At 37.4% G+C, this 26,248-nt stretch overlaps 1 protein-coding gene across 3 annotated transcripts in view; it reads left to right on the plus strand.

The window, feature by feature from the left end:
* The window catches only part of CD36 (CD36 molecule (CD36 blood group)), a 34,356-nt gene extending 16,460 nt beyond the window's left edge, over positions 1-17,896 (plus strand). For all 3 annotated transcript variants that reach the window (XM_071734041.1, XM_071734039.1, XM_071734040.1), the window contains exons 3-14: positions 3,113-3,273; positions 5,363-5,507; positions 6,306-6,485; positions 6,624-6,715; positions 7,115-7,161; positions 9,493-9,562; positions 11,138-11,325; positions 12,117-12,235; positions 13,516-13,589; positions 14,349-14,403; positions 14,610-14,774; positions 15,437-17,896. In XM_071734041.1, the coding sequence (XP_071590142.1) occupies positions 3,113-3,273; positions 5,363-5,507; positions 6,306-6,485; positions 6,624-6,715; positions 7,115-7,161; positions 9,493-9,562; positions 11,138-11,325; positions 12,117-12,235; positions 13,516-13,589; positions 14,349-14,403; positions 14,610-14,774 (1,296 nt within the window). In that variant the 3' untranslated portion in view covers positions 15,437-17,896. The remainder of the gene's footprint in view (positions 1-3,112; positions 3,274-5,362; positions 5,508-6,305; positions 6,486-6,623; positions 6,716-7,114; positions 7,162-9,492; positions 9,563-11,137; positions 11,326-12,116; positions 12,236-13,515; positions 13,590-14,348; positions 14,404-14,609; positions 14,775-15,436) is intronic.
* The last annotated feature ends 8,352 nt before the right edge of the window (positions 17,897-26,248 follow it).

The raw sequence follows: 26,248 nt of genomic DNA on the forward strand, positions 1-26,248 counted from the left end.
GATACGGGGCTAAGATTCTGACTCAGGCTCTGGCTTACTCTCTCTGGGCTTAGTTGCCCTTCGTCTTTTCCTAATTAGAATTCTGTACAATAAAGTATGTTGATTAAGCATGAGTGGAGTTCATGCCTTCATACCCCCCAACGTATTACCAGTTTCAAATTAGTAGTTTCCCAAATTACCCTACCTTTTGTAGTATCACAAAACATGGCAGTGTCATTAGCGAAATATACAAGCGGCCAGCATAGAGAGGCTGCGCTCACCAGTGATCAGACAGCCAAAACTCAAGGGCTTGCTGGTGTGAGTATATTATTTTTATTAAATGAAGACACAAATAAAGACAGAGCTCTAAATTTTCTTCCACTTTAACCCATCATTTGCAGTCTCTGTGTGTGCAGCAGAATTTTATACACCTCCTTTGTGGGTACTAACAATGATGGCTGAATGCCACCAAAGATAATAGTCTTGCTCCCTTCCTCCCCCTCCCTCTTTTGTTCTGCTGCTTCCCTTGTTTTAGCTCTGGTTCTCATCTGATCCTTCCTCCTGCTCGCTGCTCACACCACCAAGTCAAGTAGCTCACTGGCAAAAAGGTAACCCAATTAAAAAAAAAAAAAAAAAGGAAATAACCTTGCTCCAGTCCAGCAGCCAGAAAGTGCTCTCTGAGGAATGAAGGAATGACTGATGGCCCAAAGGAAGGAGAAGGGATATGGCTCAGGTGCTGTGGGACCTGGATTGCCCCTCTAGCTGCAGCAATGTCAGGCTGGATCAGCTGCCCCCCTGAACCACCCTTCAAGAGTGTTCACAGTGTTATTGGCACAGAGTAGATGGTGGGCTGCAAACCCACACAGTAATGTGTTGTGACCTGCCTGTCCCATGTGCTCATGTCCCAGAGGGACTTCTTTATGCAATGTCCAAAGCAATTTTTCTCTGTTGAATGTTGGCATTTCCTAAGGGTATAGCAGTTATTGCCATAGCAGTTATTCTTGCATGAAAAATAAAGAACCACCCCTCCTATTTAGGTGGACAGCAAAGTTGTTCTAGATTGATAAGCAGTAAAATGTGGTAAGGGGCAGTACAAAAAGTAAATGAAAAGGCTCCTCACACAGCCTGCATTGTCAGCTTAGAAGAATGTTCTCCTGGTTACATTAAAAAGCTGGTATAAAGTCCTGCACACACTTAGCTTTCCCTTCAATAGCAGAGAGATGATCCACCCTTTGGAAAAACTAAGATCATTTGCATAGAGAAAGCTGTAAGGAAGCATATTCCTTATATTCTTCCAAGTCAACACAGAATCTCAAGTGCAGAATATATGTTTTTTGAAAGTACCTGAAATGTCTAAATCTGGAGGCAAGTTGGGGACTATTTACGTGCTTGCCCAGGATGGGATGAGAGGTTCCATGGCTAAGGCCCTCTGGGCAAGTGCTGTTGTGGCAGAGGAGTTAGTGTATCATCTTGTAACCCCTAGCAGAGGGATATAAGGAAAGGACATAAGAGAAAATATCTCTTGAGAAGTAACACGACTTTAAATCCTGTTGTTACATGGTTGAAACTTCCCTGTTCAGCCCCTGTGCCTGCGTGTTGTAGTCTTCCAGGCAGATTAAGATTGTCCTATTCACCATGTAGTTGCCAGGAATCCTTAACCATTTCCCTACCCCAGTTACACAGAAGCAGGAGGACAAATCCTGGCATCTGCCTCCATCCCAGGAGCCTGCTGAGCAGACTGGCTCTGAGCAGACTGAATTGTACTTTTTTTTTATATCAGTCTGTTTCTCCCAGATCATTTGAGTAATTCTGTGTGGAAACTGAAAAGATGATTTCCAAATCATGTAAACTTTTCTCTTTACCAAGGAGATGTTCTGTCCCACACAGGATCATATTTGTGCTGGAGCCTGCTGAAGAGATTTTTAGCTCTTGGGTCTGAGTACAAGACTTCAAACTGATAACATTTTTGGCAAGGCTTCCTTCCTCTCTCACACAAATGTATGTAAATTATAGCAGGTTTGTTGTTTTTTTTTTTTTTGTTTTTTTTTTTTTCCTATGGTGGTTGCTAAGCAAACTCTAAAGGCATAAAATTGAGGTAGAATGAAAATCTAGCAACTACTAATTTAAAATATCTTTTCTTGTTCTCTTGAGGGATCCCAGCCTTCTGTTCCCTGGGACTCCAGCAGCTGTGAAAATTAACTAATTATTAACACACAACTTTAATAAAAAAAGTGTTTTAAATGTTGGAGCCACTCAGCCTAGATTTTTCTTTTTGTTGAAAATATTTTTCCAAATTTTTGCTACCAAAAGGAAAAACTGCATTATCACAGAGCTTTGGGAAAATCATACAGAAAGAGGCCTGATGTGGACCAGGCAAAGCAGGCATTCTCCTGGCAATACAGGAGCCTTACCTTCAAACTCTTCTTCTCACTGTACATTCCCAAGGACTGAATAGACTTTTACCATGTTATAGATGAGTGTCAAAGACATAAAGCTGTTGGTTGCTCTAGGGTGGTTCCTTACATCCTGTCTTGTCCTTACAGCCATATATTGTCCTCATTCCTCAGACATGGGAAACTTACCTTACGAAATGTTATTAAAACAAGAGAGATTTCTTAAAAAATCTCAGTTCTGGAGATGAGAGTTTTCTGACAAAAACCAGTCTTGAGAGAAAACCATGTGCTTTCTCTGGGTGTACAAATACTTAGTGCCTGAGCTACGTTCAGATATAACTCTTGTTTCCTTCCCTGGGATATCTGCAGATAGTAGTTTATGTATTCTAAAAGCTACTCGGTATCATTCAGTCATTCAAAAAATTTCTTTTTACAAATAATCAGTGGATTTTGCAAGTATGTGGGATCTAAGGCATTGCCTGGCCACAGAAGTAGGACGATTTTGCCACTGTCTGTAGTATCAATTATGTAATCTTTTTTTTTAGAGGGATTCACTTTTGTTGTTATTGAGCAGGAATGTCAGGCTGCCTTCAGACTTGGGATGAACGTATGCTGTATGCCTCATATTAATGATAAAATAGTTGTAGGTTTTTTTTCTGTTTGGGAATCTTCTTGAAAGTAAATACAGCTCATAAGTCATTTTTTGTGGTTAATTTTAGCTTTGATTTTTGCCCTTTTAGGAAGCTGTCATTACAAATGGTACCATTGCTTATGCCAACTGGGTTGTGCCAGGAAGTTCAATTTACAGGCAATTTTGGATTTTCCATGTGCTAAATCCTTCAGAAGTATTAGATGAAGGAGCACGTCCAAAACTTGAACAAAAAGGACCTTACACATACAGGTAAGCAAAGACCCCTGAATACGTTATATGTCATAGAAGAAGTTTTGATAAAGTCAGAGCAAGTTTTGCTGAGATAAAATTTTCTTTTTAAATTCCAGCATAGTATTTTAGTTGAGCTTTACAAAAATGCCTAAGTTGCAGTTACACACAGCAATCACTACCACTTCCTGTATTAAGTCTCACATGGGGAAAACACATGTAGTAATAGGTATGTAGTTTAAGATGTTCACTCTTGTGTAAGATGATTGCTCATTGACAAGGTGTTTGCCACAACACAGAGGCTTGTGTCATTTGTTGCTGTTCAGTTTTTGCAAACATTTTTTTATTGAAGAAAATAGGCTAGGTGCCCTACAACAAAGAGATTATTTTATCATCCATGTATAATTGATATTTGTTGTAATAACATGATTTTTCTTTGCTTCGTTAAGACATATTTTTACTCTATAGATTTTCCTTTTTCAATTTTTCCTTTGAAAATAATTCCTTTTGCTGAATGGACTGGCTAGAGCTTGGATGCAGCCCCTTTCAGGGAAGCTTTTAATAGTTTGCTTAGTTTTAAATGTGAAGCTGATGTAGGGCTAGTTGATGCTAGCCCTAATGAAGTCATTAAGTCTAATTTCCAGTTACCACTGGCACCCTTGTTCTGAAACTGCTTTCCAAAACTGAGACTTTTTTTCTTAATATCTTTGAAAATGCATATTATATTCTCAAGATGTTTTTTCCACTTCATTATTTACATCTGAAGTGCCTAAATATGCCTAAAATATTTTTTCTTTCGCATTGGAAACAGAGTTTGTTTCTTTGTAGAGTACTTGGGAAGGTGTAGGAAAGGGTTACACAGGAATTTGGAAGCTATCCAGTTAAGAAACACTGCAGAAGGTGAATTCTCACCAAACCGCAATGTTTTATTCTTGTGTTAGTGCCCTTTTTCTCAGGAACAAATCTCTTCCCAAAGCCTGGTTGAGACTGTATAAGAAATGATGATTAGACCTCTTCTCACTGCTGCAGTCATTCTCACCAGGGGTGTTGGGTCTACCTGAATTATTATAACACTGAGTCTCTCTCTCTCAAGCTTTCTCAACCTACCTTTATATATTTATTATTTGTTGCAATGTAGAACAACTGGTTTTGAAAATGCAGCTGTCCCCTAAATTCTGTTGGGAAACTTTGCTGTAGGCATTTTGTTTTCAATTAGAAGTAACATGAATTATGAAAAAAACCCCAACCAAACAAAACCACAACAAAAAACCTCCCATCTTTCAGGTAGATGCTCTACACATTGAGCTATTAATTAAAATCATAAGCACACAAACCAATCTTGAGAAGCAAAGATTCAGCTGCCTTAAGGGTAAGGTCCACCTGTACTGGCTATGAGTGGACCATGAGGAAATTGCCCTCAGAACCTTTACTTCCCCCCAAGCCCAGGCTGGAAGATCTGATCCCTTCTCAGGTGGTGCTGGAACCAAAGTACAGACTAAGGCACATTATACTTCCTGGGTGCTGCCCCCACAGAAGGGTCAGCAAGAGGATGGGACCTTGAAAAGCTGAGCTAGAACTAGAACTGCAGCAGGTCAGAAATGTGTACGTTAGTGTTGTGCTGACAGCATCCTTGAGAGGTTTATGAGAATCTCAGTGGAGCTGAAAGACTTCTTATAAATCTTGACATACATACGAAAAGTTATCAAAGGGATTCCCATTACAGATTTAACTTACAATCTGTTTTGTTGCAACATGGGTCTATCAGATCCAAATTTAGAATGTTTATTAACTATTCTGAGTTATCTTCTACATACGAGAAACCATGACAAAGCTTAGATAAAATGTGACAAGTGAAAACTAATTTAAAATAAAATATAAAAATATATATGGTCCATGATTGAAATTATTGTAAAGAAAATGGAATTTTTACATATATTCACATGAAAAGTTTAGAATGCTTTCAGCAGCTAAAAAATGTTCAGCATTCTTCTACAAACATATGCATGAGTATTTCAGAAAACTTCAGTCAGGTATGTTTATGGGTTGTCATGCTAATCAAACATTAAATATCAAATGTAAAAAATATTCTGTTTTCATTTTGTATTTCAAGAGTGAGATATTTACCCAAAGAAAATATCACGGAAAACGCTGATGGCACAATATCCTACATGTTGCCTAATGTTGCTCGTTTTGAACCTGATATGTCTGTTGGGACAGAAAACGATACCTTCACATGCCTCAACCTTGCAGTTGTTGTAAGTAAAGAAAAAGCAAACAGCGCCCATATTTAACTGTTGAGATACTGGAGGAAATGGGGGAAGTTAGAATAAGTAATAGTGAAACTGCCAGAGAACACTCATGGACTCAGATGACATGAGTGTCAGCTATGCTGAGGATATCTACTTTACTCGGGGTTTTTTTGCAAATACGTGTTCTTTTGAAGTAAAGAAATAATGGATATTCAGCACTTGTAGTTTTTTGCAGGATATGCTTATATTGCTGCTATTGTAACAGCAAATCCCAACCACCTAGCTAAACCAGTAACAAGGCTTGTATAGTTTTACTTACACATTTATAGTGTGAATGGATCTGAAGTATGTGGCATATGGAGATGACAGAAAAGGTGTAGAAAACCAGAAGTGGTAAAATCTGTGTTATACAGATAGGGATTTGAGATTATTCTATGCAGATATTCAAAAGCCATCTGGACATAGTCCTGGGCAACTGGGTCTCAGTGGCCCTGCCTGAGCAGAGGTGTTGGACCAGATGACCTCCAGCGGTGCCCTGCAACCTCAGCTGTTTTCTAATTCTGTGATTATGGATGGTGTTGTGAACCCATGGAATAAGCAAAGCCAAACTGCCTGCCTTTGTGTAAATTATGCCTAATAATGGTTTTGCTATGAAGTGTCAGATTTAAGTATAAACTTAACTTATAGCAAGCTTCAACTCTGGAAACTGGCTTTGCCAGATACTTCTTGGAGTCAGTCTCTATGTTTTGAATCCAAAGGACATGCAGGTTTTTATGTTAAACATTAATTTTATTGCTGTTGTAGGCTGCACCTTCAATGTATCCAAGTGGTTTTGTACAGCTACTACTGAATACTTGGATTAAATCTTCTAAATCATCCATGCTGCAGAACAGAACAGTGAAAGAATTACTGTGGGGATATAAAGATCCCTTCTTAAACAAGGTCCCCTTCCCCTTGGACCCAGTTCTTGGAGTCTTCTACCCGGTAAGTGAAATCAGTGAGGAGCCAAAGCCATCACTTATCATTGTGAATAACAATTAAGGCAGCAAGTGAGAGGAATTAAAACGTGACAATGCTACAGCCTCTTCTGACTCTTATTCCTTCCTCTTGTGTCTCTTACAGTATAATGGGACATTCGATGGACTTTACAAAGTCTATACTGGGAAAGAAGATATTACAAAAACAGCAGTAATTGAAAGTTATAAAAACAAAAGGTATCGTAGCATTGTATAATTAAAAACTATATGTATTTTCAAGGCATGACTAAGGCTTGATTCACTAAGAGCTATAAATAAATGGAAAATCTTCAATAATCTGAGGAAAACCTGATCAAGCCCAGGGTTTAGCTAAACTTCCTTCCTCTTTCAGCTATTCATGATTCTGTTTGGAGCATGGGTTTAAAAGAAGTATTGATTATTTGATACAAGTAGTTACTTCTGGTTTGCATACTTTAGCAGCTAGATCCATTTTATCCTCTTCTAATGTGTTATATCCTCTCTATCATCTGACTTTGCTAATGAATCAGGTTTATGGAGCAGTTATTAGCAATACAGTTAATGAAGTGGATTAAATGGTGTGATATGCTACATGTAACCTGACTTTTTATCTTACAGTGATCTTTCATACTGGGAAGGAAGCTGTGATTTGGTTAATGGCACAGGTGAGCCTACTAAAGCTTTTTAAAAATTCAGCACATTTGTTGATATTACAAGGGAATGAGATACAAAGTTTATGTTAATTCCCCTGAGATTTGAGAATTCTGTGTATTAAATACCTATTTATCTTTTAATGTATACATAGTCTCTTACTATTCAAGCATATGTGTCTATCTATTATAATATATATGATGTTGTACATCTATTATTTTGTATATACATGTACACACACCCTCTTCAGCTAGAGTTAATGTGGAAGAGATATAAGAAGAGAATCCAGCTCTCTGTTTCTACTAATTACCTTTATGGTACAATATAATTAATATTATTTGTCTTCTCTATAGCAGTTGAAAATTATATTTGCATTCTAAAAATGTACATTCACTTGCAGTGCTGAAAAACAAAATTAAATGCACCAGAATGAGCAGAAATTTTTAATGAGAAATTAAAAGGAACTGAGGGAGCAAATGATAAGGTTCTCAGGCAAGTGGTTTGGAAGCTGGTGAAAAGGGATGAATTAGTTTGGCTGCACGAATGAACTAGAGAGGAATATTTTTTAATTTGGTTTTGGAATTCACATGAAAACAGTTGAATTGTTTAAGAATATGTTTATTCAAGGTGATATTTTTCTTGATGAGTGCAAGAGTTGCTGTGAGGACAGCAGAATCTCAGAATCTGATGAGCTGAGGCTGGCAGATGTCATGATGGAGGCTTTTGCAGACAGCTGCAGGCACTCAGTGAGCAGGCATCAAAACAAGCAGGATTTGGGGTGGGGTTGTTTGATTTTTTCTTTTATTTTATTTTTTTCTTCTTTACTTTTATGGTCTTCTTTATCTGGCATAGATAAATTTTCTTAGAATCCAGAGCACATGGCAAGTTATTTTGAAATATTTCAAATACATCACAAGAACCTGACTTTTCAAATGTCTACTAAGCAGGAAGTATGAGTTCCTTTTTAAACTATCTGATTAACTTTATAAGAGGCAATATTTTCTTAGGTTCTGGGACTTTCTGTCTTTCTTATAGAGCCTGAAACCTTTTTTCCCAGTGTCATGATTTTGGTTTTCCTTCTTCCACTGCTGATGGAATAAACATACTTGGCTAACTAGACTAGTGCTCCAGCACTGTGGAAATGGGGACTTTTTCCTTGTTAGCAAAGGTTATCACAGAATTTACAAAAGCATTCAGGGTAACTTCTCAGGAGAGACCAGGGAAGCAACGGGTTTAAAAATTCTTAGGAGTATGGGAATTCCTTCCTATCTTGTAAGCTTTCACACCAAAATGCAGCATATATTGAATAAGTAAATATCTAGGTAAAAAAAAGATTAAGCAGTAATCTTGCATGGGTTTGTAATGAGTCCATGCTTGCAAACTCTCCTAGACTGCCAAGATGTAGAAATCAAGTGTGTGTCTAGGATGATCTTGGATCCTATTTAAGAAAAAGTACTTCTGTCAGCAGTGGGCAAATCACAGCATGTAATTGGGCTTTCCTGCTCTTGCCAAGTAGATTAGAAGATATCATGGGTGTTTTCAGACCCCTGGTTATGGCTGCTGACCAAGAAACTAATCAGAAATTGTAGCAAGAAATAAAAAATGTACTGGTTAAAGGTTTTTTCAACACCTTGTTTGGGAAAATGGCAGAGTCCTTGTGGATTCTTGCAGTGTAGAAGCATGCAGCTGAACTGGCTGTCTGTGTTGTTTTTGTAACAAGTGGAGAAAAAGATACCACCAAAGTGCTCTTCCTCTGAACTATTTTGCATATCTACTGTGGGGTGAGATGAGTTGTGTCTGAGAAGTGCTTCCTTCTCTCCATTAGCTAGAGAGGATCTCAGCTTACAAAGAAGAGGTCCACCTCAGCATCTCCAGTGGAAAAAGGTTTAGCAGCAATTATTAAATAGGCAGTTTTGCAGTCTACAGTTGTGTTTCCTGTTAGCTATGAGTGCCATTATGGCAGGTGAACCAAGCATCTCAAGAGAGGTTTAGGTCTTTACACTGCTTAAACAGAAGTTTTGAAGCAACAGGTATTGGGATGAGTGTTAGGCAGAACTGGGTTTTGTATCATCTTCTTTAAAAGGGCTTCATCATATGGCTTCACATCTGTGATAAGAAAAAGAAAAAAGATGCCATAATTTGGCTCTCTCAAAACCAGTATAATCTTATCTGTAGAGAGCCTGTCATTGTACAATGACACATAAATCTTTTCCTCATAAATTACTCATTTTGTTTATCTTCTTCACAGCTCTATAGGAAAGTAACAGCTGAGTATTGAGCTAGAAATTAAATCATGTCTGCAAAGTGGAATTGTTTTCAAGCTCTTATTTTATTTTGATTTGCAGATGGGGCATCATTCCCACCATTTGTTCAGAAGAGTCAGATCCTGCGCTTCTTCTCCTCCGACATCTGCAGGTAGGGGGGTCCCTTCCTGGTGCACACACCCCCCTCTGGGTGCCACCCAAATGCTCTTTCCTCTTAGAGGGCATCTCCAGTGGCTCTGCTGGGGCCCAGGTCACTGAAGCAGCTCAATATAAACCTTTCTCCTAAACACAAATAAATTAATGAGCTGTGCTCAGATTCAGAACCTGATTTTACCAGCTTTCTTTATGTCAAGTAGCAAGCTATTTACAGTGTATTTTGTTATTTTATTTTTTTTTTTTTATTTCAGACAGTTACAGGTCTATAATTCAGGAACATATGACACTGTTTTGAGCTGTTACAGATCTATGAAAGACATAGAGAGCCACAGGGTTAAAAGTCTTGAACTTCTAATATCAGAACCCAGCCTATAACCTGCTTTATTTGCTCTGAGAAGGCAACAGGTAAAGGAGGGGATAGTTGGGCTCATTTTTGGCATTTCTGGAACATCATATCTGCCAAGCAGGATTTGCTGTCATCCACTAGATACTCAAAATTGTATTCTCACAGGATATTTTTACATATTTTATTTTTATGTACTTACAAACAAACAAACATGCTTAATGCAACCCATACTGATGGCTTTTCAGCCTGGTTCTTCTGTGGCTATCCAGTGTCCCTGAGTTCTCCAGGGGGATTGCTGGAGGCAATGTTAAAAAATTTAAAGTGCATCACAGTGTATTTACTTTGGGAAGTTTGACCCATTTATTTATTTTGCTGCCTGGAAACAGCTGTTTCCTTTTAAATAGGTTTAAAGTGGGCCATTTGCTTTGCAGATGTTTTTTTAAGATCAGCAATTGTATCCCCAAACTGGAAAATATTGCACAAGCCAATGATATAATTCTTAGGATAAATTACAGTTTGCAAGACCCCCTTGGCCATTTAATTATCACAATTAATGACTATTGAAGGACAGTAAATATCACCTGAAGGTCACGATTAAATGGGTTCACAGAAAATAGCTCTGTCCATGTTGCCAAACCCAGAATCCTTCTTTTTCTTTGGCTGCAATACAGGGTTTCTTCCCTGTTTATATGACTGTGTAACAAACATATCTCTATATCAGTTGATAATGTAACAGCAAAAAGAATTCTGATCCATTTGCAATGGAATAAGGTTATATGCAGAATGTTGCCTGCACTACTTCAACTAGCATTATCAGGTCTGCAAAAACCTATAACAGGACTGATATATATATGTATCTTTTATCTGCAGTCCCAAAACTTTCAAAATTTTCACAATAAGAGCAGGTGTAGAAGTGTGCAGAAAAAAAAGCTCTTCATTAATTTGTTAGTTTTGTACATATTGTTTATTAGTAGTATTTTTGTCTGCCTTATTTATATTTTTGTGCCCATCTCTGAGTTTATACATCCTTTTGGGAAAGTGTGGAGTATTCTCCATGACAGAACATTCCTACAAACTGCTGAACAGAGTGAAGGGATCTTGGGCATTGGCTCCTTCAAGTACTTGTTTCTTTTAAGAGAGAGATAGGGGTTCCTTATAGATTATTGCCATGAATACAGATTTTTAAGCCAAATAATTGAAACCTGTAACTCTTTTTTGATTCAGATCAATCTATGGAGTTTACCAGGGCAAGCAGAATGTGAAGGGAATCTCACTCTATCGTTTCGCAGTTCCTCGTGAAGCATTTGCATCTCCCGCTGAAGTTGCAGATAATTATTGCTTCTGTACAGATCAAGTCATATCCCAGAACTGCACATTGGCTGGAGTCTTAGACATCGGTGCCTGCAAAGCAGGTACAGTAGTGACATGGTACTGTCAAACAAGCCTTTTAACTGGGGAGAAAGCATATGTCCTGTAAGTGAGGTGTTACTCAAAGCCCCAGGATGTTTGTGTGTGTTTGTGAATTCTTCCACAGGTTGTTTATGAGACCCTTCAGGTTTCTGCAGCCATATTTTGTAAAATGAGTACTGTAATATTTCTGTATTTTCCAGAGTTCTATGCTAAATTATGGTACTACAGATTGTACACTGAAACCGCAGGAACGGATAGATAGAGAGGAAAGGAGGGGTGACTGGATGAGCCAGAGATAGTCAGTCTTTGTATTTGTGATAATTCACACGTACAGTGTGTACACCCAACTCTATACACATGCAAAGACTGAGATACACTGCTGGCTTAGTTTAGCATTGGTACAATAAAATAAATATATGCAGAGTCTGCATTTGGTGCAGGGTGGACAGCATGGATTGCACTCAGACTTGCTTTTTACTAAAAAAAGATTGTTAAGGTGGGGGGAAACAGTAACAGCCAGGTTCTCCCTTCAGTGTGAAACTGGGAACACTGCCAGCTCCACTGTGTCAGCACAGACAAGAAGGAGTTGTAATTACAATTTATTTCACCATGCAAAATTTCCAATTGAGAGTAGAATCAATGAAATGCTCAGTATTTTTTTGGGGGGGAGGTGGAGCTGTTATAATTTTTATCAGGATTTTGTGCCTAAATAGAAAACTATGCTTGTATGGAAAATAACCTCTGAAGATGAAATGGGGCTTAATGATTCAGGTAAGGTTTTTTTTTCCAATAGGAAGACCAGTCTATATCTCTCTTCCACATTTTCTTCATGCAAGTGATTCTATATTGCATGATGTTGAAGGCCTGAGCCCAGATGAGAAGGAGCATGAGACATTTCTAGATATAGAGCCGGTAAGTGCAAATTTTTAATAACTGTATATCAGTAAATCTGTGATGTTTAAATTTAATTTTAGTGGAGTAAGACTTTTAATAGGAGGACAAGCAGACACTGAAATATTTTCATGCTTGGTTTTTCCTCACCAAAGTGTAATGCTTTTAGCAAGAGAAATTTAGAGCAGAACTCTATCTCATTCTGACTTTTAAAGTTTGGAAAATAGGTTTTGATTTTTGCTTCTTGGGAATGTGGGATTAAATAGATGCTGCAGACTTTAAAGTATGCTATAGCTTTTCTGTGACCTTCAAGTACTTGAAGAAAATTCTTCGCTGTGAAAGTTCTTCTGTTCCTTCTATACTTATTTTATTCATTGTCTATAACTAGACATTTCTGTGTACTTACCATGTCAGCTGATATTAAATAAATATAGATAATTTGTTTCCCAAGAAAATTGCTTTAAGTCTAAACACAGGAGTCCACAACAGACCTAATAGTGTCTTTGTGACAGATTGTCCAATACAGCTTCACACTGAATGGATTTATGACAGCCCTGATTTTGATTGCCTCCAATTTTGCCTCTACTTCTGTTGCAGCCATTCAGATTCTTACCTTGAAGTGCATTTACCAAATTTTTCTGAATTGTGTTTCTAAGGTTCCAAAATACAATTTTGCTCTGAATTTGAATGAAAAGGAAAAACTAAAGACTTCTCACTAAAATCTTTCAGTCATATAATTTAGCAGTTAAGCTATGTAACTTCATTGAAGAAATCTGAAGTTAAATCTTTTTTTTCATCTTATTTGGAATAGAGATATCAACCACAATTTCCTAAATCTGATATGAAATTTTCAAGAATCACACCCTGTCTTGTTTTTATGGAAAAGGAGATGAAATATCTGATAATTTTTTGATATGTTTGTTCTGATATGAAGTATTTGGTTTTGACCCTACACAAAACATTCTTCATACTGAAAAAGAAAATTCAGCACATTTTTTAATGGAAAAAAAAATCCTAAGACATTTTTATATGAAACATTTCATGACTGATTTAGTATTTTTAACTTTGTTTTTTTTTGCCTTGAGCTTTACTTGCAAATTACAAAATCAGCTATGGTAAAGCCACAAAATCTGAACTTCTCAGAGAAACCAGAGACCCTTAGAAATATTAAAATTTCATAGAAATTGAATCCTTCAAAGCATAAGGATAAAAGATTAGTGAAGTGCTTTTTGACGCAGTTCATATCCTCAGTTTATGTATTTAATTTAAAAAAAATGCGTGTGGTTTTTTTCTGGTTTTAGACAACTGGTTTTACACTACAATTTGCAAAAAGATTGCAAGTAAACCTTCTTGTGAGGCCTACATCAAAAATTGAGTAAGTACTGCTTTACTATTTTGTTCTTAAAGACTTTTTCAAGAGGGCTGATTGGTCTATGAAAATGCCAGCAGAAATGATTGGGAAAAGAAGGAATAAAAATACCATCCCAAAGTCTTTTTATTTGTCTAACAAAAAATTCTGTCATAGTTATGACTTTTCAGAGCACACAAATTTCATCAGAAGAGAATACCTTGAACAAGGCACTGCTCGAATATTTAAACACACATTTGATTTTCCCATAGAAGCATCCAAGGCAATGTGTTCTTAAAAATAACATTATTACAAAACCCAAATGGGAACCATGAGAATGAGTTAGAAGGCAAGATGTATTTTCTGGAATAAATCCAATGGGAGAGAGAATTTATGTGTGCTCTGCCACAAGGTGAATTTTTCCACATTTTAGCATTCTTCATTGGCCCAAATGTAACTGCACAAATGTACATTTTGGGATCTTGTATGTCTGGCAAGTGAATGCCACACAGAGCTGCAGACTCTCCCACCAAGGCCTCGTGGTGTCCAACCTTCCTTCTTTCTGACTACCCACATATGGAAGACCAGACAGAAAGTGATGGTTGACCAGTATGTAAAATGACTGCTATTCATTGTAGGCTTATTTCTTTTTCAGTCCAAAACTATACTAAATAAGTACATCTTCAAGATAGAAATATAGTTAGAGGTGAAGAATTTTTTTAAAATAAAGACTGGTTTTATGCACCAAACTAAAGGTAACACATTGTACTTATTTTCTCATTTCAGAGCTTTATCAAAAGTTAAAAAACCTTATGTTTTTCCTGTTCTTTGGCTAAATGAGGTTAGTATATTTTCTGCCTATTAATCTTCACTGAAAAAAAAAGCAACACATAAAAAAATCCAACCAAAAAACTAGCTTATTCAGTCTTGTCTCCCTGAAATTGGGCAATAAAACTCATGCTGTGATTTGCACGTGGCAAGAAAATATTCAGCAAGTGTGAGCTTGCATATTTACATTTCACTGACATTTTTCTTGCACTGTTCCAGTCTGCTGTAATTGGGGACGAGAAAGCAGAAATGTTCAGAAAGAAAGTCACAGGTCCAGTGGAGCTGCTGGGTGTGCTGCAGATGGCGTTAATGATCGCAGGTTCCGTGCTGTTCATCGCATTCATGGGTGCCTTTTTCATATGCAGTTCAAAGAAATTAAAATAAGTAAGTAAGAACTAACAGCTCAGTACTCAGTACTAGCTTTTCCTCAGGGTTTCGGGAAATTCAGAATAATTATCCTACTGTACTACCACCCATTATTTTCTGAGTGGCAGCAAACCTAGTAATTATATGATGGTAAATTATCCAGATAATTTAGATAATGTTTTTAAATTCTCTTCCTAGCCTTAATCTTTCAGGACACTCTTAACACACTCAGGAGAGGCTATTGGGAATTATATCAGAAGACCAGAAATTTTTAAAATTATTTCAAAACATCATGATTGTAGTGAATTTATGAAAACAGACATTTTATCCAAGACTGCTACACTGTTCTTAAGTATCTTCTAGTACTTCTCCGGGACAGAGGCCACACATCCAGATGATTTTGTGCTCTTCCAGGATGTAACCTTATCTGTGGTCCAGAGAACCCACTGTAAATGATATTTTTATGAAATGTTGGATAGGGTTTCTCACTTCTTTCTCTCAATCATCAAGTGGTCAACAGATGTACAAATAACTAAGGAAACAAACATATTTTTGGAGTGATTTTTAAAAGTGCTGAGATGTGAATGTTATGGTGAAAAGTATTCTGCAGTAAGAGACATGCTTAAGATGAAGACAGCTCATCACAGGCTGAATTCTGAATTTATTTTATTTCATTACAGCTGACAAAAGACTTCAGAAGTAGACTATGTTTAATTGAAATTTCAGCCAAGCAGGTGTTGAAATTCAGAGACAAAAGGTATGATTCAAGGCACAGTAAGTCCACATGCTATGGAATTCAACATGCTTTTCCATTTTGAGAAGAACAACTCACTAAGCTGAATAAGCCAATGTTTCTGAAGGTCCACACTTCTGACACCACTTAAGAGGCTGCCATGGAAACTATGCTTTCAAATAACTTTGATTATTTGAACCCTGCCACAAATTTTAAATAACACTCAAGCAGACTGAAGATGAGGTGCAGTTGGATTTTAGTTGGATTTATCCAACTTGCTACTTTTTTATACTGAGATATACAAGACAAATGAAAGCCTTTTGCTGATGTTCTGTCTCTGAGCACAGACTGGGAATGACAACACCTTTGAGCTCATGCTGTGCTCTAGATACTCTCATTGCAATTTTTCTTTCTGTTCCTTCAAGGATTGGAAGCAATAGAACTGCTCTGTCCTCTATTCAGGGATGTGAATTGTCTTGAATGTGAAGTTTATTATGTAAAGTTACTAACTGTAATACATGATGTTAATAAAAGACTTACTAAAATATGTGGTTTATACATTTTATATGGAGATGACTTCTAGACACACCACAGTCATTTGTATGTTGATGGAACTCATAAAAGTTTGGCTCCACAGCTGTTAAGCAATCTGAGCTACTCACTAACACCCAACCTGCTCCACTGCCCTCACTGGTGCCTCTGAGTGTTCTTCTTTCTGACTGTTGCTTCAGGACCATCCTCTGCTCTGCCCTAACCACACTTTGCCCAAAGCCTCCCTTATGGAATGATCTCAAGTGTCACCTTTAGGGTTGAGATAAATATTCCAGAATGCTCCAGACACAGGAAGGACTGAGTTAATGACTTTGATCAAACACCAGAGGGTTCCACTTCCTTGCTATAGAAGAACATAAATGAAAACAGGGTAGCCCCAGTTCTTTACCGATAAACCATCTGCCACAAAACATTTTGTCCAACCATTTGTTTACTGAGGTGCATCAGTCTGTAGACAGGCAGCAAACGCTGCCATCTGCATAAATAGCTTACTTTTTCATTTAATCTGAATGCCATATTTTAGAAATGAGAGTCAATGGGGCAGATACTGAGTGTGGTGGGGTTTCTCCTTTTCCCAGGACTCACTGAATTCAGAATGAGAGCCTAAATTCAAAAGTTTTGAAGATTTCTTCTTGGACCTTTTTTTTCCTTAAATAAAAACTGCAAAGAAAAAGGGAGTTTAAAAATGGAGAGCCCGTCATAGCTTAATGTCTGGAAATATTGCTGCAGTGGACTTGAAACCAGAAAGATTTATCTTTCTAGTAAAGGACAATATCTTTTAGCAGGTATCATTGGTAGGGTGTTTTCACAGACCCAACAAATTGAAATGCTGTTATTTTAATCCCATGTTTCTTGTGGACAAAGTTGTGTAGCTATGAGCAGGACCTAATGAATCACGAAATACCAAGAGATTATTGAAGGCAAAGTCTATTGAAGGCAAGGTCTATGTGGTACGTGGCCACACTCTCTTTTTCCAGCCATGAGCTCTAAATTCAAAGTAAGAGGGCAGGAGATTTGAGGGACACATGGCACTCAAGGGAAGATCTGCCCTCACTTAAAGAGCCAATGCCTATGATTACTCATGGTGCTTGCTAGTCAAGGAAAAATAAGATCTTTCTCTCATCTCTACATTATTGCTGCTGTCATATGTGATGCTCTGTTCTCATATTAATCTGGGGACAGTCTGACATAAATTAAGTCCTCCTATGGCCTGGTGAAAAAAAGTGTAAGGACCACAAGTCACCTTTTCCTCTGAAATACACACAGGTCTGCTGTGTTTCAAAGCTGACACCAAGTTTTTCTATTAAAACTAGTCTTTTATGCCAGAATCTAGAAGTGAGATCTTTTCACCAAAGGAACAACAGCAATGCTCCTGTCATTTTTGATGCACTAGCATTTCAACTTCCTTTTCTTTGGCTTCAAGTCATTGTCAGAAACTTAGCATCTGTTCTCCTAGTGTTGTTTAGTGCCATGTGCTGTTCCAGCAGCAGTGATCCAGCAAGTCAGGCCATGATTTTAAATGTCTCAGGACCCAATTTTGCGTGCACACAAGTACATTTGTTCATATGTATGATCTCATTGATCTCTATGCAAGTTTGGACTTTTAAACTATTTTCAGCACCTAGACTGCACTTGAATGATCATTAATAGTTATTTTGTTAATAGCACTGGTTACAGTTATTGTTAATTCATGTTATTAAGGCTAATGTTAAGTATTTACATTTGTTCAAACAGTACTGGATAAGCTTTTATTAGAAATGTTAATTAAGTCAATACAAATAAAATAAAGCTCAAACTCTTCTTTCTGAGATCCTATCTGTAATTGTAAATAAAGTCTTCTGTGTTGGATAACAAACCCCTGGTGGTTTTCTTGGCCTTTGGGTGTATTTCCTTTTCCTGGACACTGATTTTGTAAATTGATGAATAAGGAAGCTTACGGCCAAACTTTTTATGACTCTGCACTCTGGTGCATCACAGCTGCTTGGAGGTCCATACATTTCACATTGCTGCATGATATATTCTGAGTGATATACAACATTTATGCTCTGGATTACAAAAAAGGAGAAGACTGTTTGGGCAGAGCTGAGCACCAGTATGTCTAAACTAAAGCAATTCTAAAACAATTCCAGAAACCAAGCTCCCTCAGAGCCCTGCTTTCAACTCCCTTGAGCTGGAGGTGTTGGTGGGATGGTATCAGCACATCCTGCAGCACACAGCAGCCTTTGCTGACTCAGCTGGCCTGGCAGGCAGGGAGGGAGCTGGGCTGCACTCAAGCCTTGTGTTCCCCACACACCCCAGGTTCTTACAGGTGAGAATCAATGGTGAAAATCAGATCTGACCCAAGGTAAGATTTCTTGGGCAATCAGTGTAAAATTTAACTGTAAATTTCTAAAAAAATCTGTTTCTCATCTTTTGCATTACAAAATAGTTTCCCATTTCTCCACATAATTCATTATTTCTGTACAAATAATTTATTAAGATTCTTTTACTAGCTTTTCTCTTGCCTGCTGATATCATTGCCAACTTCACTTTTCTGTTTTCATTTTTCCTTTTTTTTTTTGGCTTGCAACTCTTTTTTTTTTTTATATATTTGGAGAAATGCAGAAGGATAGAAGTGAGTTTCTTTTCACATTTTGTAGTTAGGTTTACACACAAATCACTCATTGCTGGACTCTATGTCTTTCACTATTTCAGATAAAAATCCCTGTTGAAGAAAAGGGCTTTAATTACATGTAGGAGAAAGCATATTCTTTGTCAACATATCAGTAACAGTCAGGATATTCAGTATAAAGTTACCTGGTGGTATAAGATAAAGGGAATTAAACCTATTGACATAACAGAGAGAGAGAATAAAGAAGATATTCAAAGGGAGTACCTTTAAGCCGAGTATTCTAAACTCCCATTGTCACCTTGTGTAGTAAATTGAGAAGAAAGTCCAGAGAGTCATTCATGCTTCTGCATTAAATGAGCATCTTGGAGTTTCCCTTGCAATTCCTGTCCTCCCTCCTCTGTCAGCTTATTCTGGATCAGTATTTCAACTGCTTATTTCAAAGCATTCCCAAAACTTAAGCTCCTAAGGTGGTTTAGTTAAATTTAAGGTAAATTAGCCAGTGGGGAAAAAAAAAATCAAACTAAACATTTTTAGATATTTCAGCATAAATATTTCAGCGATAAGAATTTTTTGAGGAGAAAAACATAATAGAGACCATAAATAAAAATATAATTGGTTTCACTTAAGAAAATCTAAGTAAGTAAAAAATTCATCCAGTTATTATATGTTTCATATATTAGCAGTTGCCTGCAGCTGATTCATCAAAATCAACATTAACTCAATATGGGATAGATTTAAGATTTCATAAACAGCAAGAAAGGCTAAGATATTGATTTAATAATGCCACATATAAAAAAAAATCTATCTGTAAAGACATTTTAAAGGCTGTTGGGTTAATTTGAGGGTTGTTTTTTCTTTAAACACTTGGAAGATCATGTAGCTCTCCTTTTCATGTCTTACTGGAACTAGATGTTTTAAGAGTAGAAGGGACTGGGTTATTAAGTATGGGCGACTTGCCTTGAAAAATGAAAGAGTCCAGCAGGGAGCAAAGCCATATCTGCAAGGAGGCTTAAACAGAATCACGAATCCTTAGGGGCACACTGGTGTGCCTTCTGTTTGTATATACTGGATAAAAAAGAAAGCATGGGAGTGTACAAGTAAAAAGATGGACAAATTTGATACTCACTTTATCTAAATCTGTATCTGTATCTGTATCTATATCTATCTATATCATCTATATCTATATATCATCTATATCTATATTATCTCTATCTCTATCTCTATCTATCTATATAATCTATGTCTACTTAATTTGTTTTCTTTGTATTCTTTAGAGTTACAAGTTTATGCTGAAAATTCATCAATGACCAAGACTAAGAATTACAAATTCAGGTGTTTTAAACTTTAAATTGTTCTTTGGAGGTGAACTGTCTCATCTTGAAACTTGAAACTTGTGACAGATGTATGATCTAACAGCCCACACACTTACACTGCAAAGGAAGTGTGCCAGCTCTTGATCTCTGAGAGTAATTATGCTTTCAAAGCCTTTATTAAAACCTGTTCTTCTCACCTAGCCTACCAATGTCTGCTTAGGTAATGTAAACATACTACTGTGTCCTGAAAAAGAAAATTGATGTTTTCCATATTTTAACTGTGAGATTAGGCAAGGGCTTGTTTATTCATGGTTGTACACATCAACATTGTTTTTTAAACTAATAAATTTAATATTTTATAAAATCTCTTTACAGCTTTTTTTTTCCTGTAGCCAGGCAAAACCCAAAACCATGACTCAAATGACTCACACTTACCAAATGCAAATTACATTTATAAATAGATGCTACTAATTTTCTATTATCTGTTCCCTTTTTTTTTTTTTTTTTTTTTTGCCTAACAGAGATGCCTTGATGTTCTGTGCTCACACCCTCTTGCAGCAGTCCCAGATGAGTCAGGGACTTGTAGCCTACCCAGCTGGTGTCAACCTGGGGCCTTTTTCAGCTCTATCATGTAAGAAAAGAAACCAAATGCTTTGCAATAGGCGCCACCCAAAGGTCATACAGTTTTTCACAAGTTCTCATGTTTTATTGCAGCGTAGGCAGTCAAAAATAATGCTGAATAAAAGTAATTGTTGTTTCCGTTTCCAGTTGACACCAACAGAAATAATTACACCCCTTTAAAAGCAATGTGAGAAAAATCATATCTTATGTGTCTGCTGACTGACAGCTGCAGCACTAGGACAGAAATCTTGATGCCCATTAATATTCTGCAGTGTGTGGCTAAGGCCAAGGTTTCCCTTGACTTCTGTGAATTGTTGATCTGTGAAATACATGCTTGATGTAACCACGTGCACCTATATTTTCCAGGACTCTATTTCTTGCTCAACATCACCCATCTGACTAAAGATTTGAGAACAAGTCAGGATTGAAACATAGCCATGTGTTATTTTAGTGTGACAGATTTGGATACATCTTAAACACATCTGCAATTTCAGCCCCACTAGAATATTTGTATGATTGCAAAAGTTGCATTTTTTCCCCTTACTTGATTTTTCCAAATAGAAAACTTGCATATATGGTTGCTTTTAAAGGTCAGTTTCTCTCCTGATACTTTCATGTCAGAAGTTAAAACACGACTGACACCTCAAACCAGCAGTGGACGATAAAAACCTCTGAAGGTGCAGGTACTTTTGGGTACAGACATATAAATCCAGGCATTACATGTGTTCTTAACACAAGTGTGGAGGTATATCATCTCTGTATCCACTCTGCACTATTTATATTTGCAGTGGTCAAGCACTGGGTCTGCTTTAAAAAAACCCAGAAGTTATCACTACAGTTAATGCCTGCACACACACGGACACACACACAGACACTGGTTATGATGTGGCAGCACCTGCATTTTATTTTGCAGTCTTGAGAACCTCAGCCTGGTTGTCTTCAGCAGGATAAATTGAAGAATATCTTGACATTCATGGACTCACACTGACAGAAAACAAGGACTAAAGGAGAACCAGGACCCTTTAATTATTTCTACTTTTCCTATGAGCTATGGGGAAAAGCACAAAGAAAGAATTTTTGGTAAAGCATATGCTTTAATTCAATGATAAGTCAGTGCAGTTAACAGGCTAACTGAGGAAATCTTTTCCAGCAGCCAACTAATCTTCCAGGCAGTACCCAGGAGCATCACCTGCTTTGCTTGAATGTACACATATGTCTCTTGTGTAAGATCATCTGTACTTAGTACAGTCCTGAAGGAGACATATCTGATGTACAGAATGTTTATTAACAGTAAAAATAAGTTAATATGGAATGTGTGGGTCCCAGAAGCTCCTATTTTTATGTAAATCTATTTCAAGCACTAATTCGAATGAAGAGAGTATCCTGTGATTCAGCTTATTCCTTCAAACTAAGTTAAAGTGTGCTAATCCACAAGATGAAAGTGGTCTTGTCTCTACTTTGAATACTGGTTGAGAGTCAGAGAACTCTTTTTATACTGGTTTCAATTCTTACTGGGTTAAAACCAGAAGTCCTCAAGAAGTCAAGGACCAGAAACCCCTGATATCCCTTTCTAGCAGGTGCGGGAACTGTAAAACTAGTGCTAAATTCATCTTCTCATTAAGATAGGAGAAAGATGGATCACTCTATGGAGTTTAGATGCTCTATTTCTTAACACACCAGCTTTTATGAAGCATGATGGAGAGCCAGATTTTACACTGTGATTCACTTCAATTCATTCCTGGGGCTAAGAACCTCTTAGGCATAACTATCAAAATATTTGAGTACTTCTGTTGACCTCAAAGGGATTCCTCTCTTTGGAACACCTAAGTGAAAATGGAGGGATGGAGGTCCCTAACTTTGACCAAGTTTTGCACAAAGAAGGCAAGTCTGCACAGATGGTTCAGCATAGCAGTTCCTCATAACCCTGTGGAAAATTTTCAAGAGTGTATTCAACTCTTAAGTCATTTGCTGAGTGTACCAGTCCTGCAATCTCTGCTTCGTGGCTTCATGAACACGAGTGGTCAGAGGCCTTTGGCTTCAGTTGTGAAGAGCAGATCACACCACATTGTGGTGGTTCTACCTTAAACTAATACAGCTGACTTTTTAGCTTCTGATATAGAACACACACAGGAGACAGTTTAAGCAACTATCTCTGATGAATCAGATCTGAAACCTGTTAGAGGTTTTTATAAATGTATAAATCTTTGACAAGTGGTTAAATTCACCTAGTTGGTCTTTATAAGAATGAGACCACAAGTTCTCACTGTTGTGCAAGAATGATGAAATAGGTTTACAGGCAAAAAATTTGTATTTGTATACAGCAACTGTAACAGTAACTATTCCACCTGGGCAAAACAAAACCCAAACAAATATACAAAGGAAGGGGAAAAGAGAGAAGGGAGAAAAAAAGTGGTCAACCTGAATGAGAAGTGACAGGAGTCACTCCAGATGAACATCCCTCTCATGGCATCCAGTCAAGCATTTCCTGTAAATACCATTTTCTAAGTAACTGTAGTAACATAGTTCTCTCACCATTGCTTTCCCTCCCTCTTTACACTCATAGAGTTGACTGACACATGCTTCAATTAGGAACAGATTTTGCACCTCAATTAGCTGCTGAGCCTTATGTGTGTACTTCATAGGGAAATGTTAATTTTCTGTCTAAATAACTCCTATCTACTATGCCCTACTTACTCCCTAATATATGGCTTTAAAGTAAAAATTACGAAGTGGGGCATGAACTGCCAAGGGAGAAAAGGAGGGCAACTCACATGGTGTTGGGAATGACTTGACAAAATCCAACTGAACAGCCATAACAAATTTCTGAGTGCTCCTATGCAAGACAATGAGGATAAGAGAACTCTGGAAGACCAAGATGGGGAGAACTAATGCAGATACAACTAGGAGTGTGCAGGCAGATGGCTATAAAGTGAAAGGCAGGCTGCAGTGCTCCACAAGAAGGACTAAAAGGCTGAGCACAGCAGGGCCTGTGCATTGAATATGTTGGGCACCAAGAACTTCATCTTGCTAGTGAGTTTGTTGCCCACCAGCCCCCCAGCTGTTTCTTGCTGACACCCTACCAAAACTGGCTATGTGCCATACACACACGCAAAGCAAACCAGGAAAAGCAGGAATGCTCTGAACAGCCTGTAGGAATGCAATATTCACCCGGACACTTATTTTTTTATTAGTAGCTAGTTTAGGATGGTCTGGGTCTCCTGTAGAGTCCATATAATACAGCTCATGTCTCATGGATATCTCAAATGCCCCAGAGCAAGTAAGGTGAGAATCCCTGTATTCTATAATATCTTCCCATTGCTGCGTTTTTCAAGACTGGGGTCTTTAGCACAGTTTCTGGGCTGAAAACAAGGCAGAAAGAGGTAATGCAAACAGGACCATAAAAGTTACATAGGAGGCTAGTCATGAAGATTTTTCACCTAGTTTTTGAAGAGTCCCTATGAGACAGCTGGCCTTCGCACATCATCATCTCTGGTATTCAGCCCTCTCTAGCTTAGCAGCAGTTACTTTGTTGATAGATATGAGACTAGGTGCTTAAAATTTAAATCCTTTGCAGTTCTTGTTTCACACCTACATCCTTTTATGGAACCTTCCCTAAAGCTTTTTTTAGGCAGAAGAGAGAAATGAATGAAAATAATGCTTAGTTAAATAATTCAGGAACATATTTCTATTAACTTCTTCTTACAGCCACTTCTTGGATGTTCCAAAATAGTGCCTGAAACCCTAAGCATCACAATTAGATATAAAAATATATATGCTACAGTTTTGATAGTACCGAATTCTTTGGTCCACATGCACCCACGCAGCAAAACTTGGGAATGCAACACACCTGCCAGAAGCGGCAGAGATCAGTGCTTTACAACTTGTTGAGTCACTTTTTGCAGTGTAGGAGTAATGTGCAAATCATGGAGCAATCCCTAAGGAAAACAATGAATAATTTTGAATGAGAAATGAGAGTTACATATTTGCATTCCGTTTGCAGTCAAATATGGAGCCAAAAGAAGAAACACTGGGCAAGGCTTACCCGCAGCTTGCCCTTTCTGTGTTCACAGGGGGAACACAGGACTCTTCACTGGGGTCTTTTAGACCTAGGAAAGAAAAATAGGAATGAGATCTTCAAATTCCTAATTTCTCTTGCTGCTTCCTCACACCATCGATTCTTGTTCCTTTAGACAAGGTCTAGAAAAAGGCTACAGACTTCTATTAAGAATTTGCAGCAGCTTCCTGCTGCTTTCCTGTTATTACATCCTTACCCTCCAACTGAACGTTTTTGAAAACCCTTTTTTGTTCCTGTGCAGCTCTGTGCAACTGCCAGGACTGGCCACGCAGTATCTGTGAAGTGCTCTAGATGGCAATGCAGTATCTAAACTAACATTCCCAAATTCTCCAAATCTGCTGTCCAGAGTGGTTCACCCTGCACCGGGGTTTGGGTGGATACACTTGGACACAGTGAGACTTCAGCTGAGGCCTCTTTTTTTCACATCTGGAGAATAAAATAAGCATTGCATCACTGCCTCACACAGTTTGGTAGTGTTGCAACAGTTATCTAATTTGTTCCTATATGTTAGTGTGTGGCTTCCACACAAATAATTATTATAAAGAATGTTGGTTTTTATTTTTTAACAAAGTTGTGCTTCAGCTTCTGAAAATAAATTATATTTTAACTTAGAGTAACCACATAATCTCCACTTTGTGAACAATATTAATAATGACACAAGACCCTCACACTCAGCAAGCTCAATTACTGTTTCTTATATCAGAGCAATAACTCAGACTTTCCAAGCCTCCTTCTTTTTAATATTCCCATTATCCATCTAGAAGACTCAGATTCTTTTTGCTCCCAGTGGCTATGATATCTGACCATGATCTGCTTGAGCATTTGAGCACACTTTTACTTACAATGCAGATGTGAAACGTCTCTATGGTTTTGTGTAATGTACAATATTTGCTTAAATATGGTTACAGCATCCTTCTCAGATTTTACATTGTAAATCAAGGCTCTAACCATTAACTGATAAACAGTATTTATTGCAGGGTATGTTTTGCTTTTCAAGAAAGGAAGCTATGGTTCTATTTTTTGAATCTGGGGAGAACACACAAATTATACTGACAGTAGCTAGACAGTTTTATGCTGATATAACATAATTGGACCCATAATAATATCTGACTAATAGGGTGCCTATGATATCAGCCCTAAATGACAAGAACTAAAAAAAATAATGTAATTTGCAAACTCGTCTTTGTACCTTCAAAAAGATGTCTACAGGGTGTTCTGTAGCATTTTCTGACTGAGCAGGATATGAATAATTTATGATCTCCACTCTCAAACCAATAGGGTCCTGCACCCCAGTAAGCTGGTTTTAAAAGTTAGATGACAGGTAGGTCAGGTCTATTATTTATGGAAAAAAAAATATGCATCTGTCTGTGTTTATTGATTGTCTTTAGCCATAACATATGTATACTGCCTGGAGTTATGAAGATTTGACAGCAGTCTATTTTTATTTAGAAAATCAAACTTTAAAAAGTATGTTATGTGTTTTTCTTTACATGATCACATTTTTAAAGTTTAAATATGAAAAATTTAAGAAGTATTTGAGAAGACTATTGAAATGAGTGATAACAAATAAGTTTTCCTCAAAATAAT

The sequence above is a fragment of the Heliangelus exortis genome, chromosome 1 (genome assembly GCF_036169615.1).
Source record: "Heliangelus exortis chromosome 1, bHelExo1.hap1, whole genome shotgun sequence".
Lineage (NCBI taxonomy): Eukaryota > Metazoa > Chordata > Aves > Apodiformes > Trochilidae > Heliangelus > Heliangelus exortis.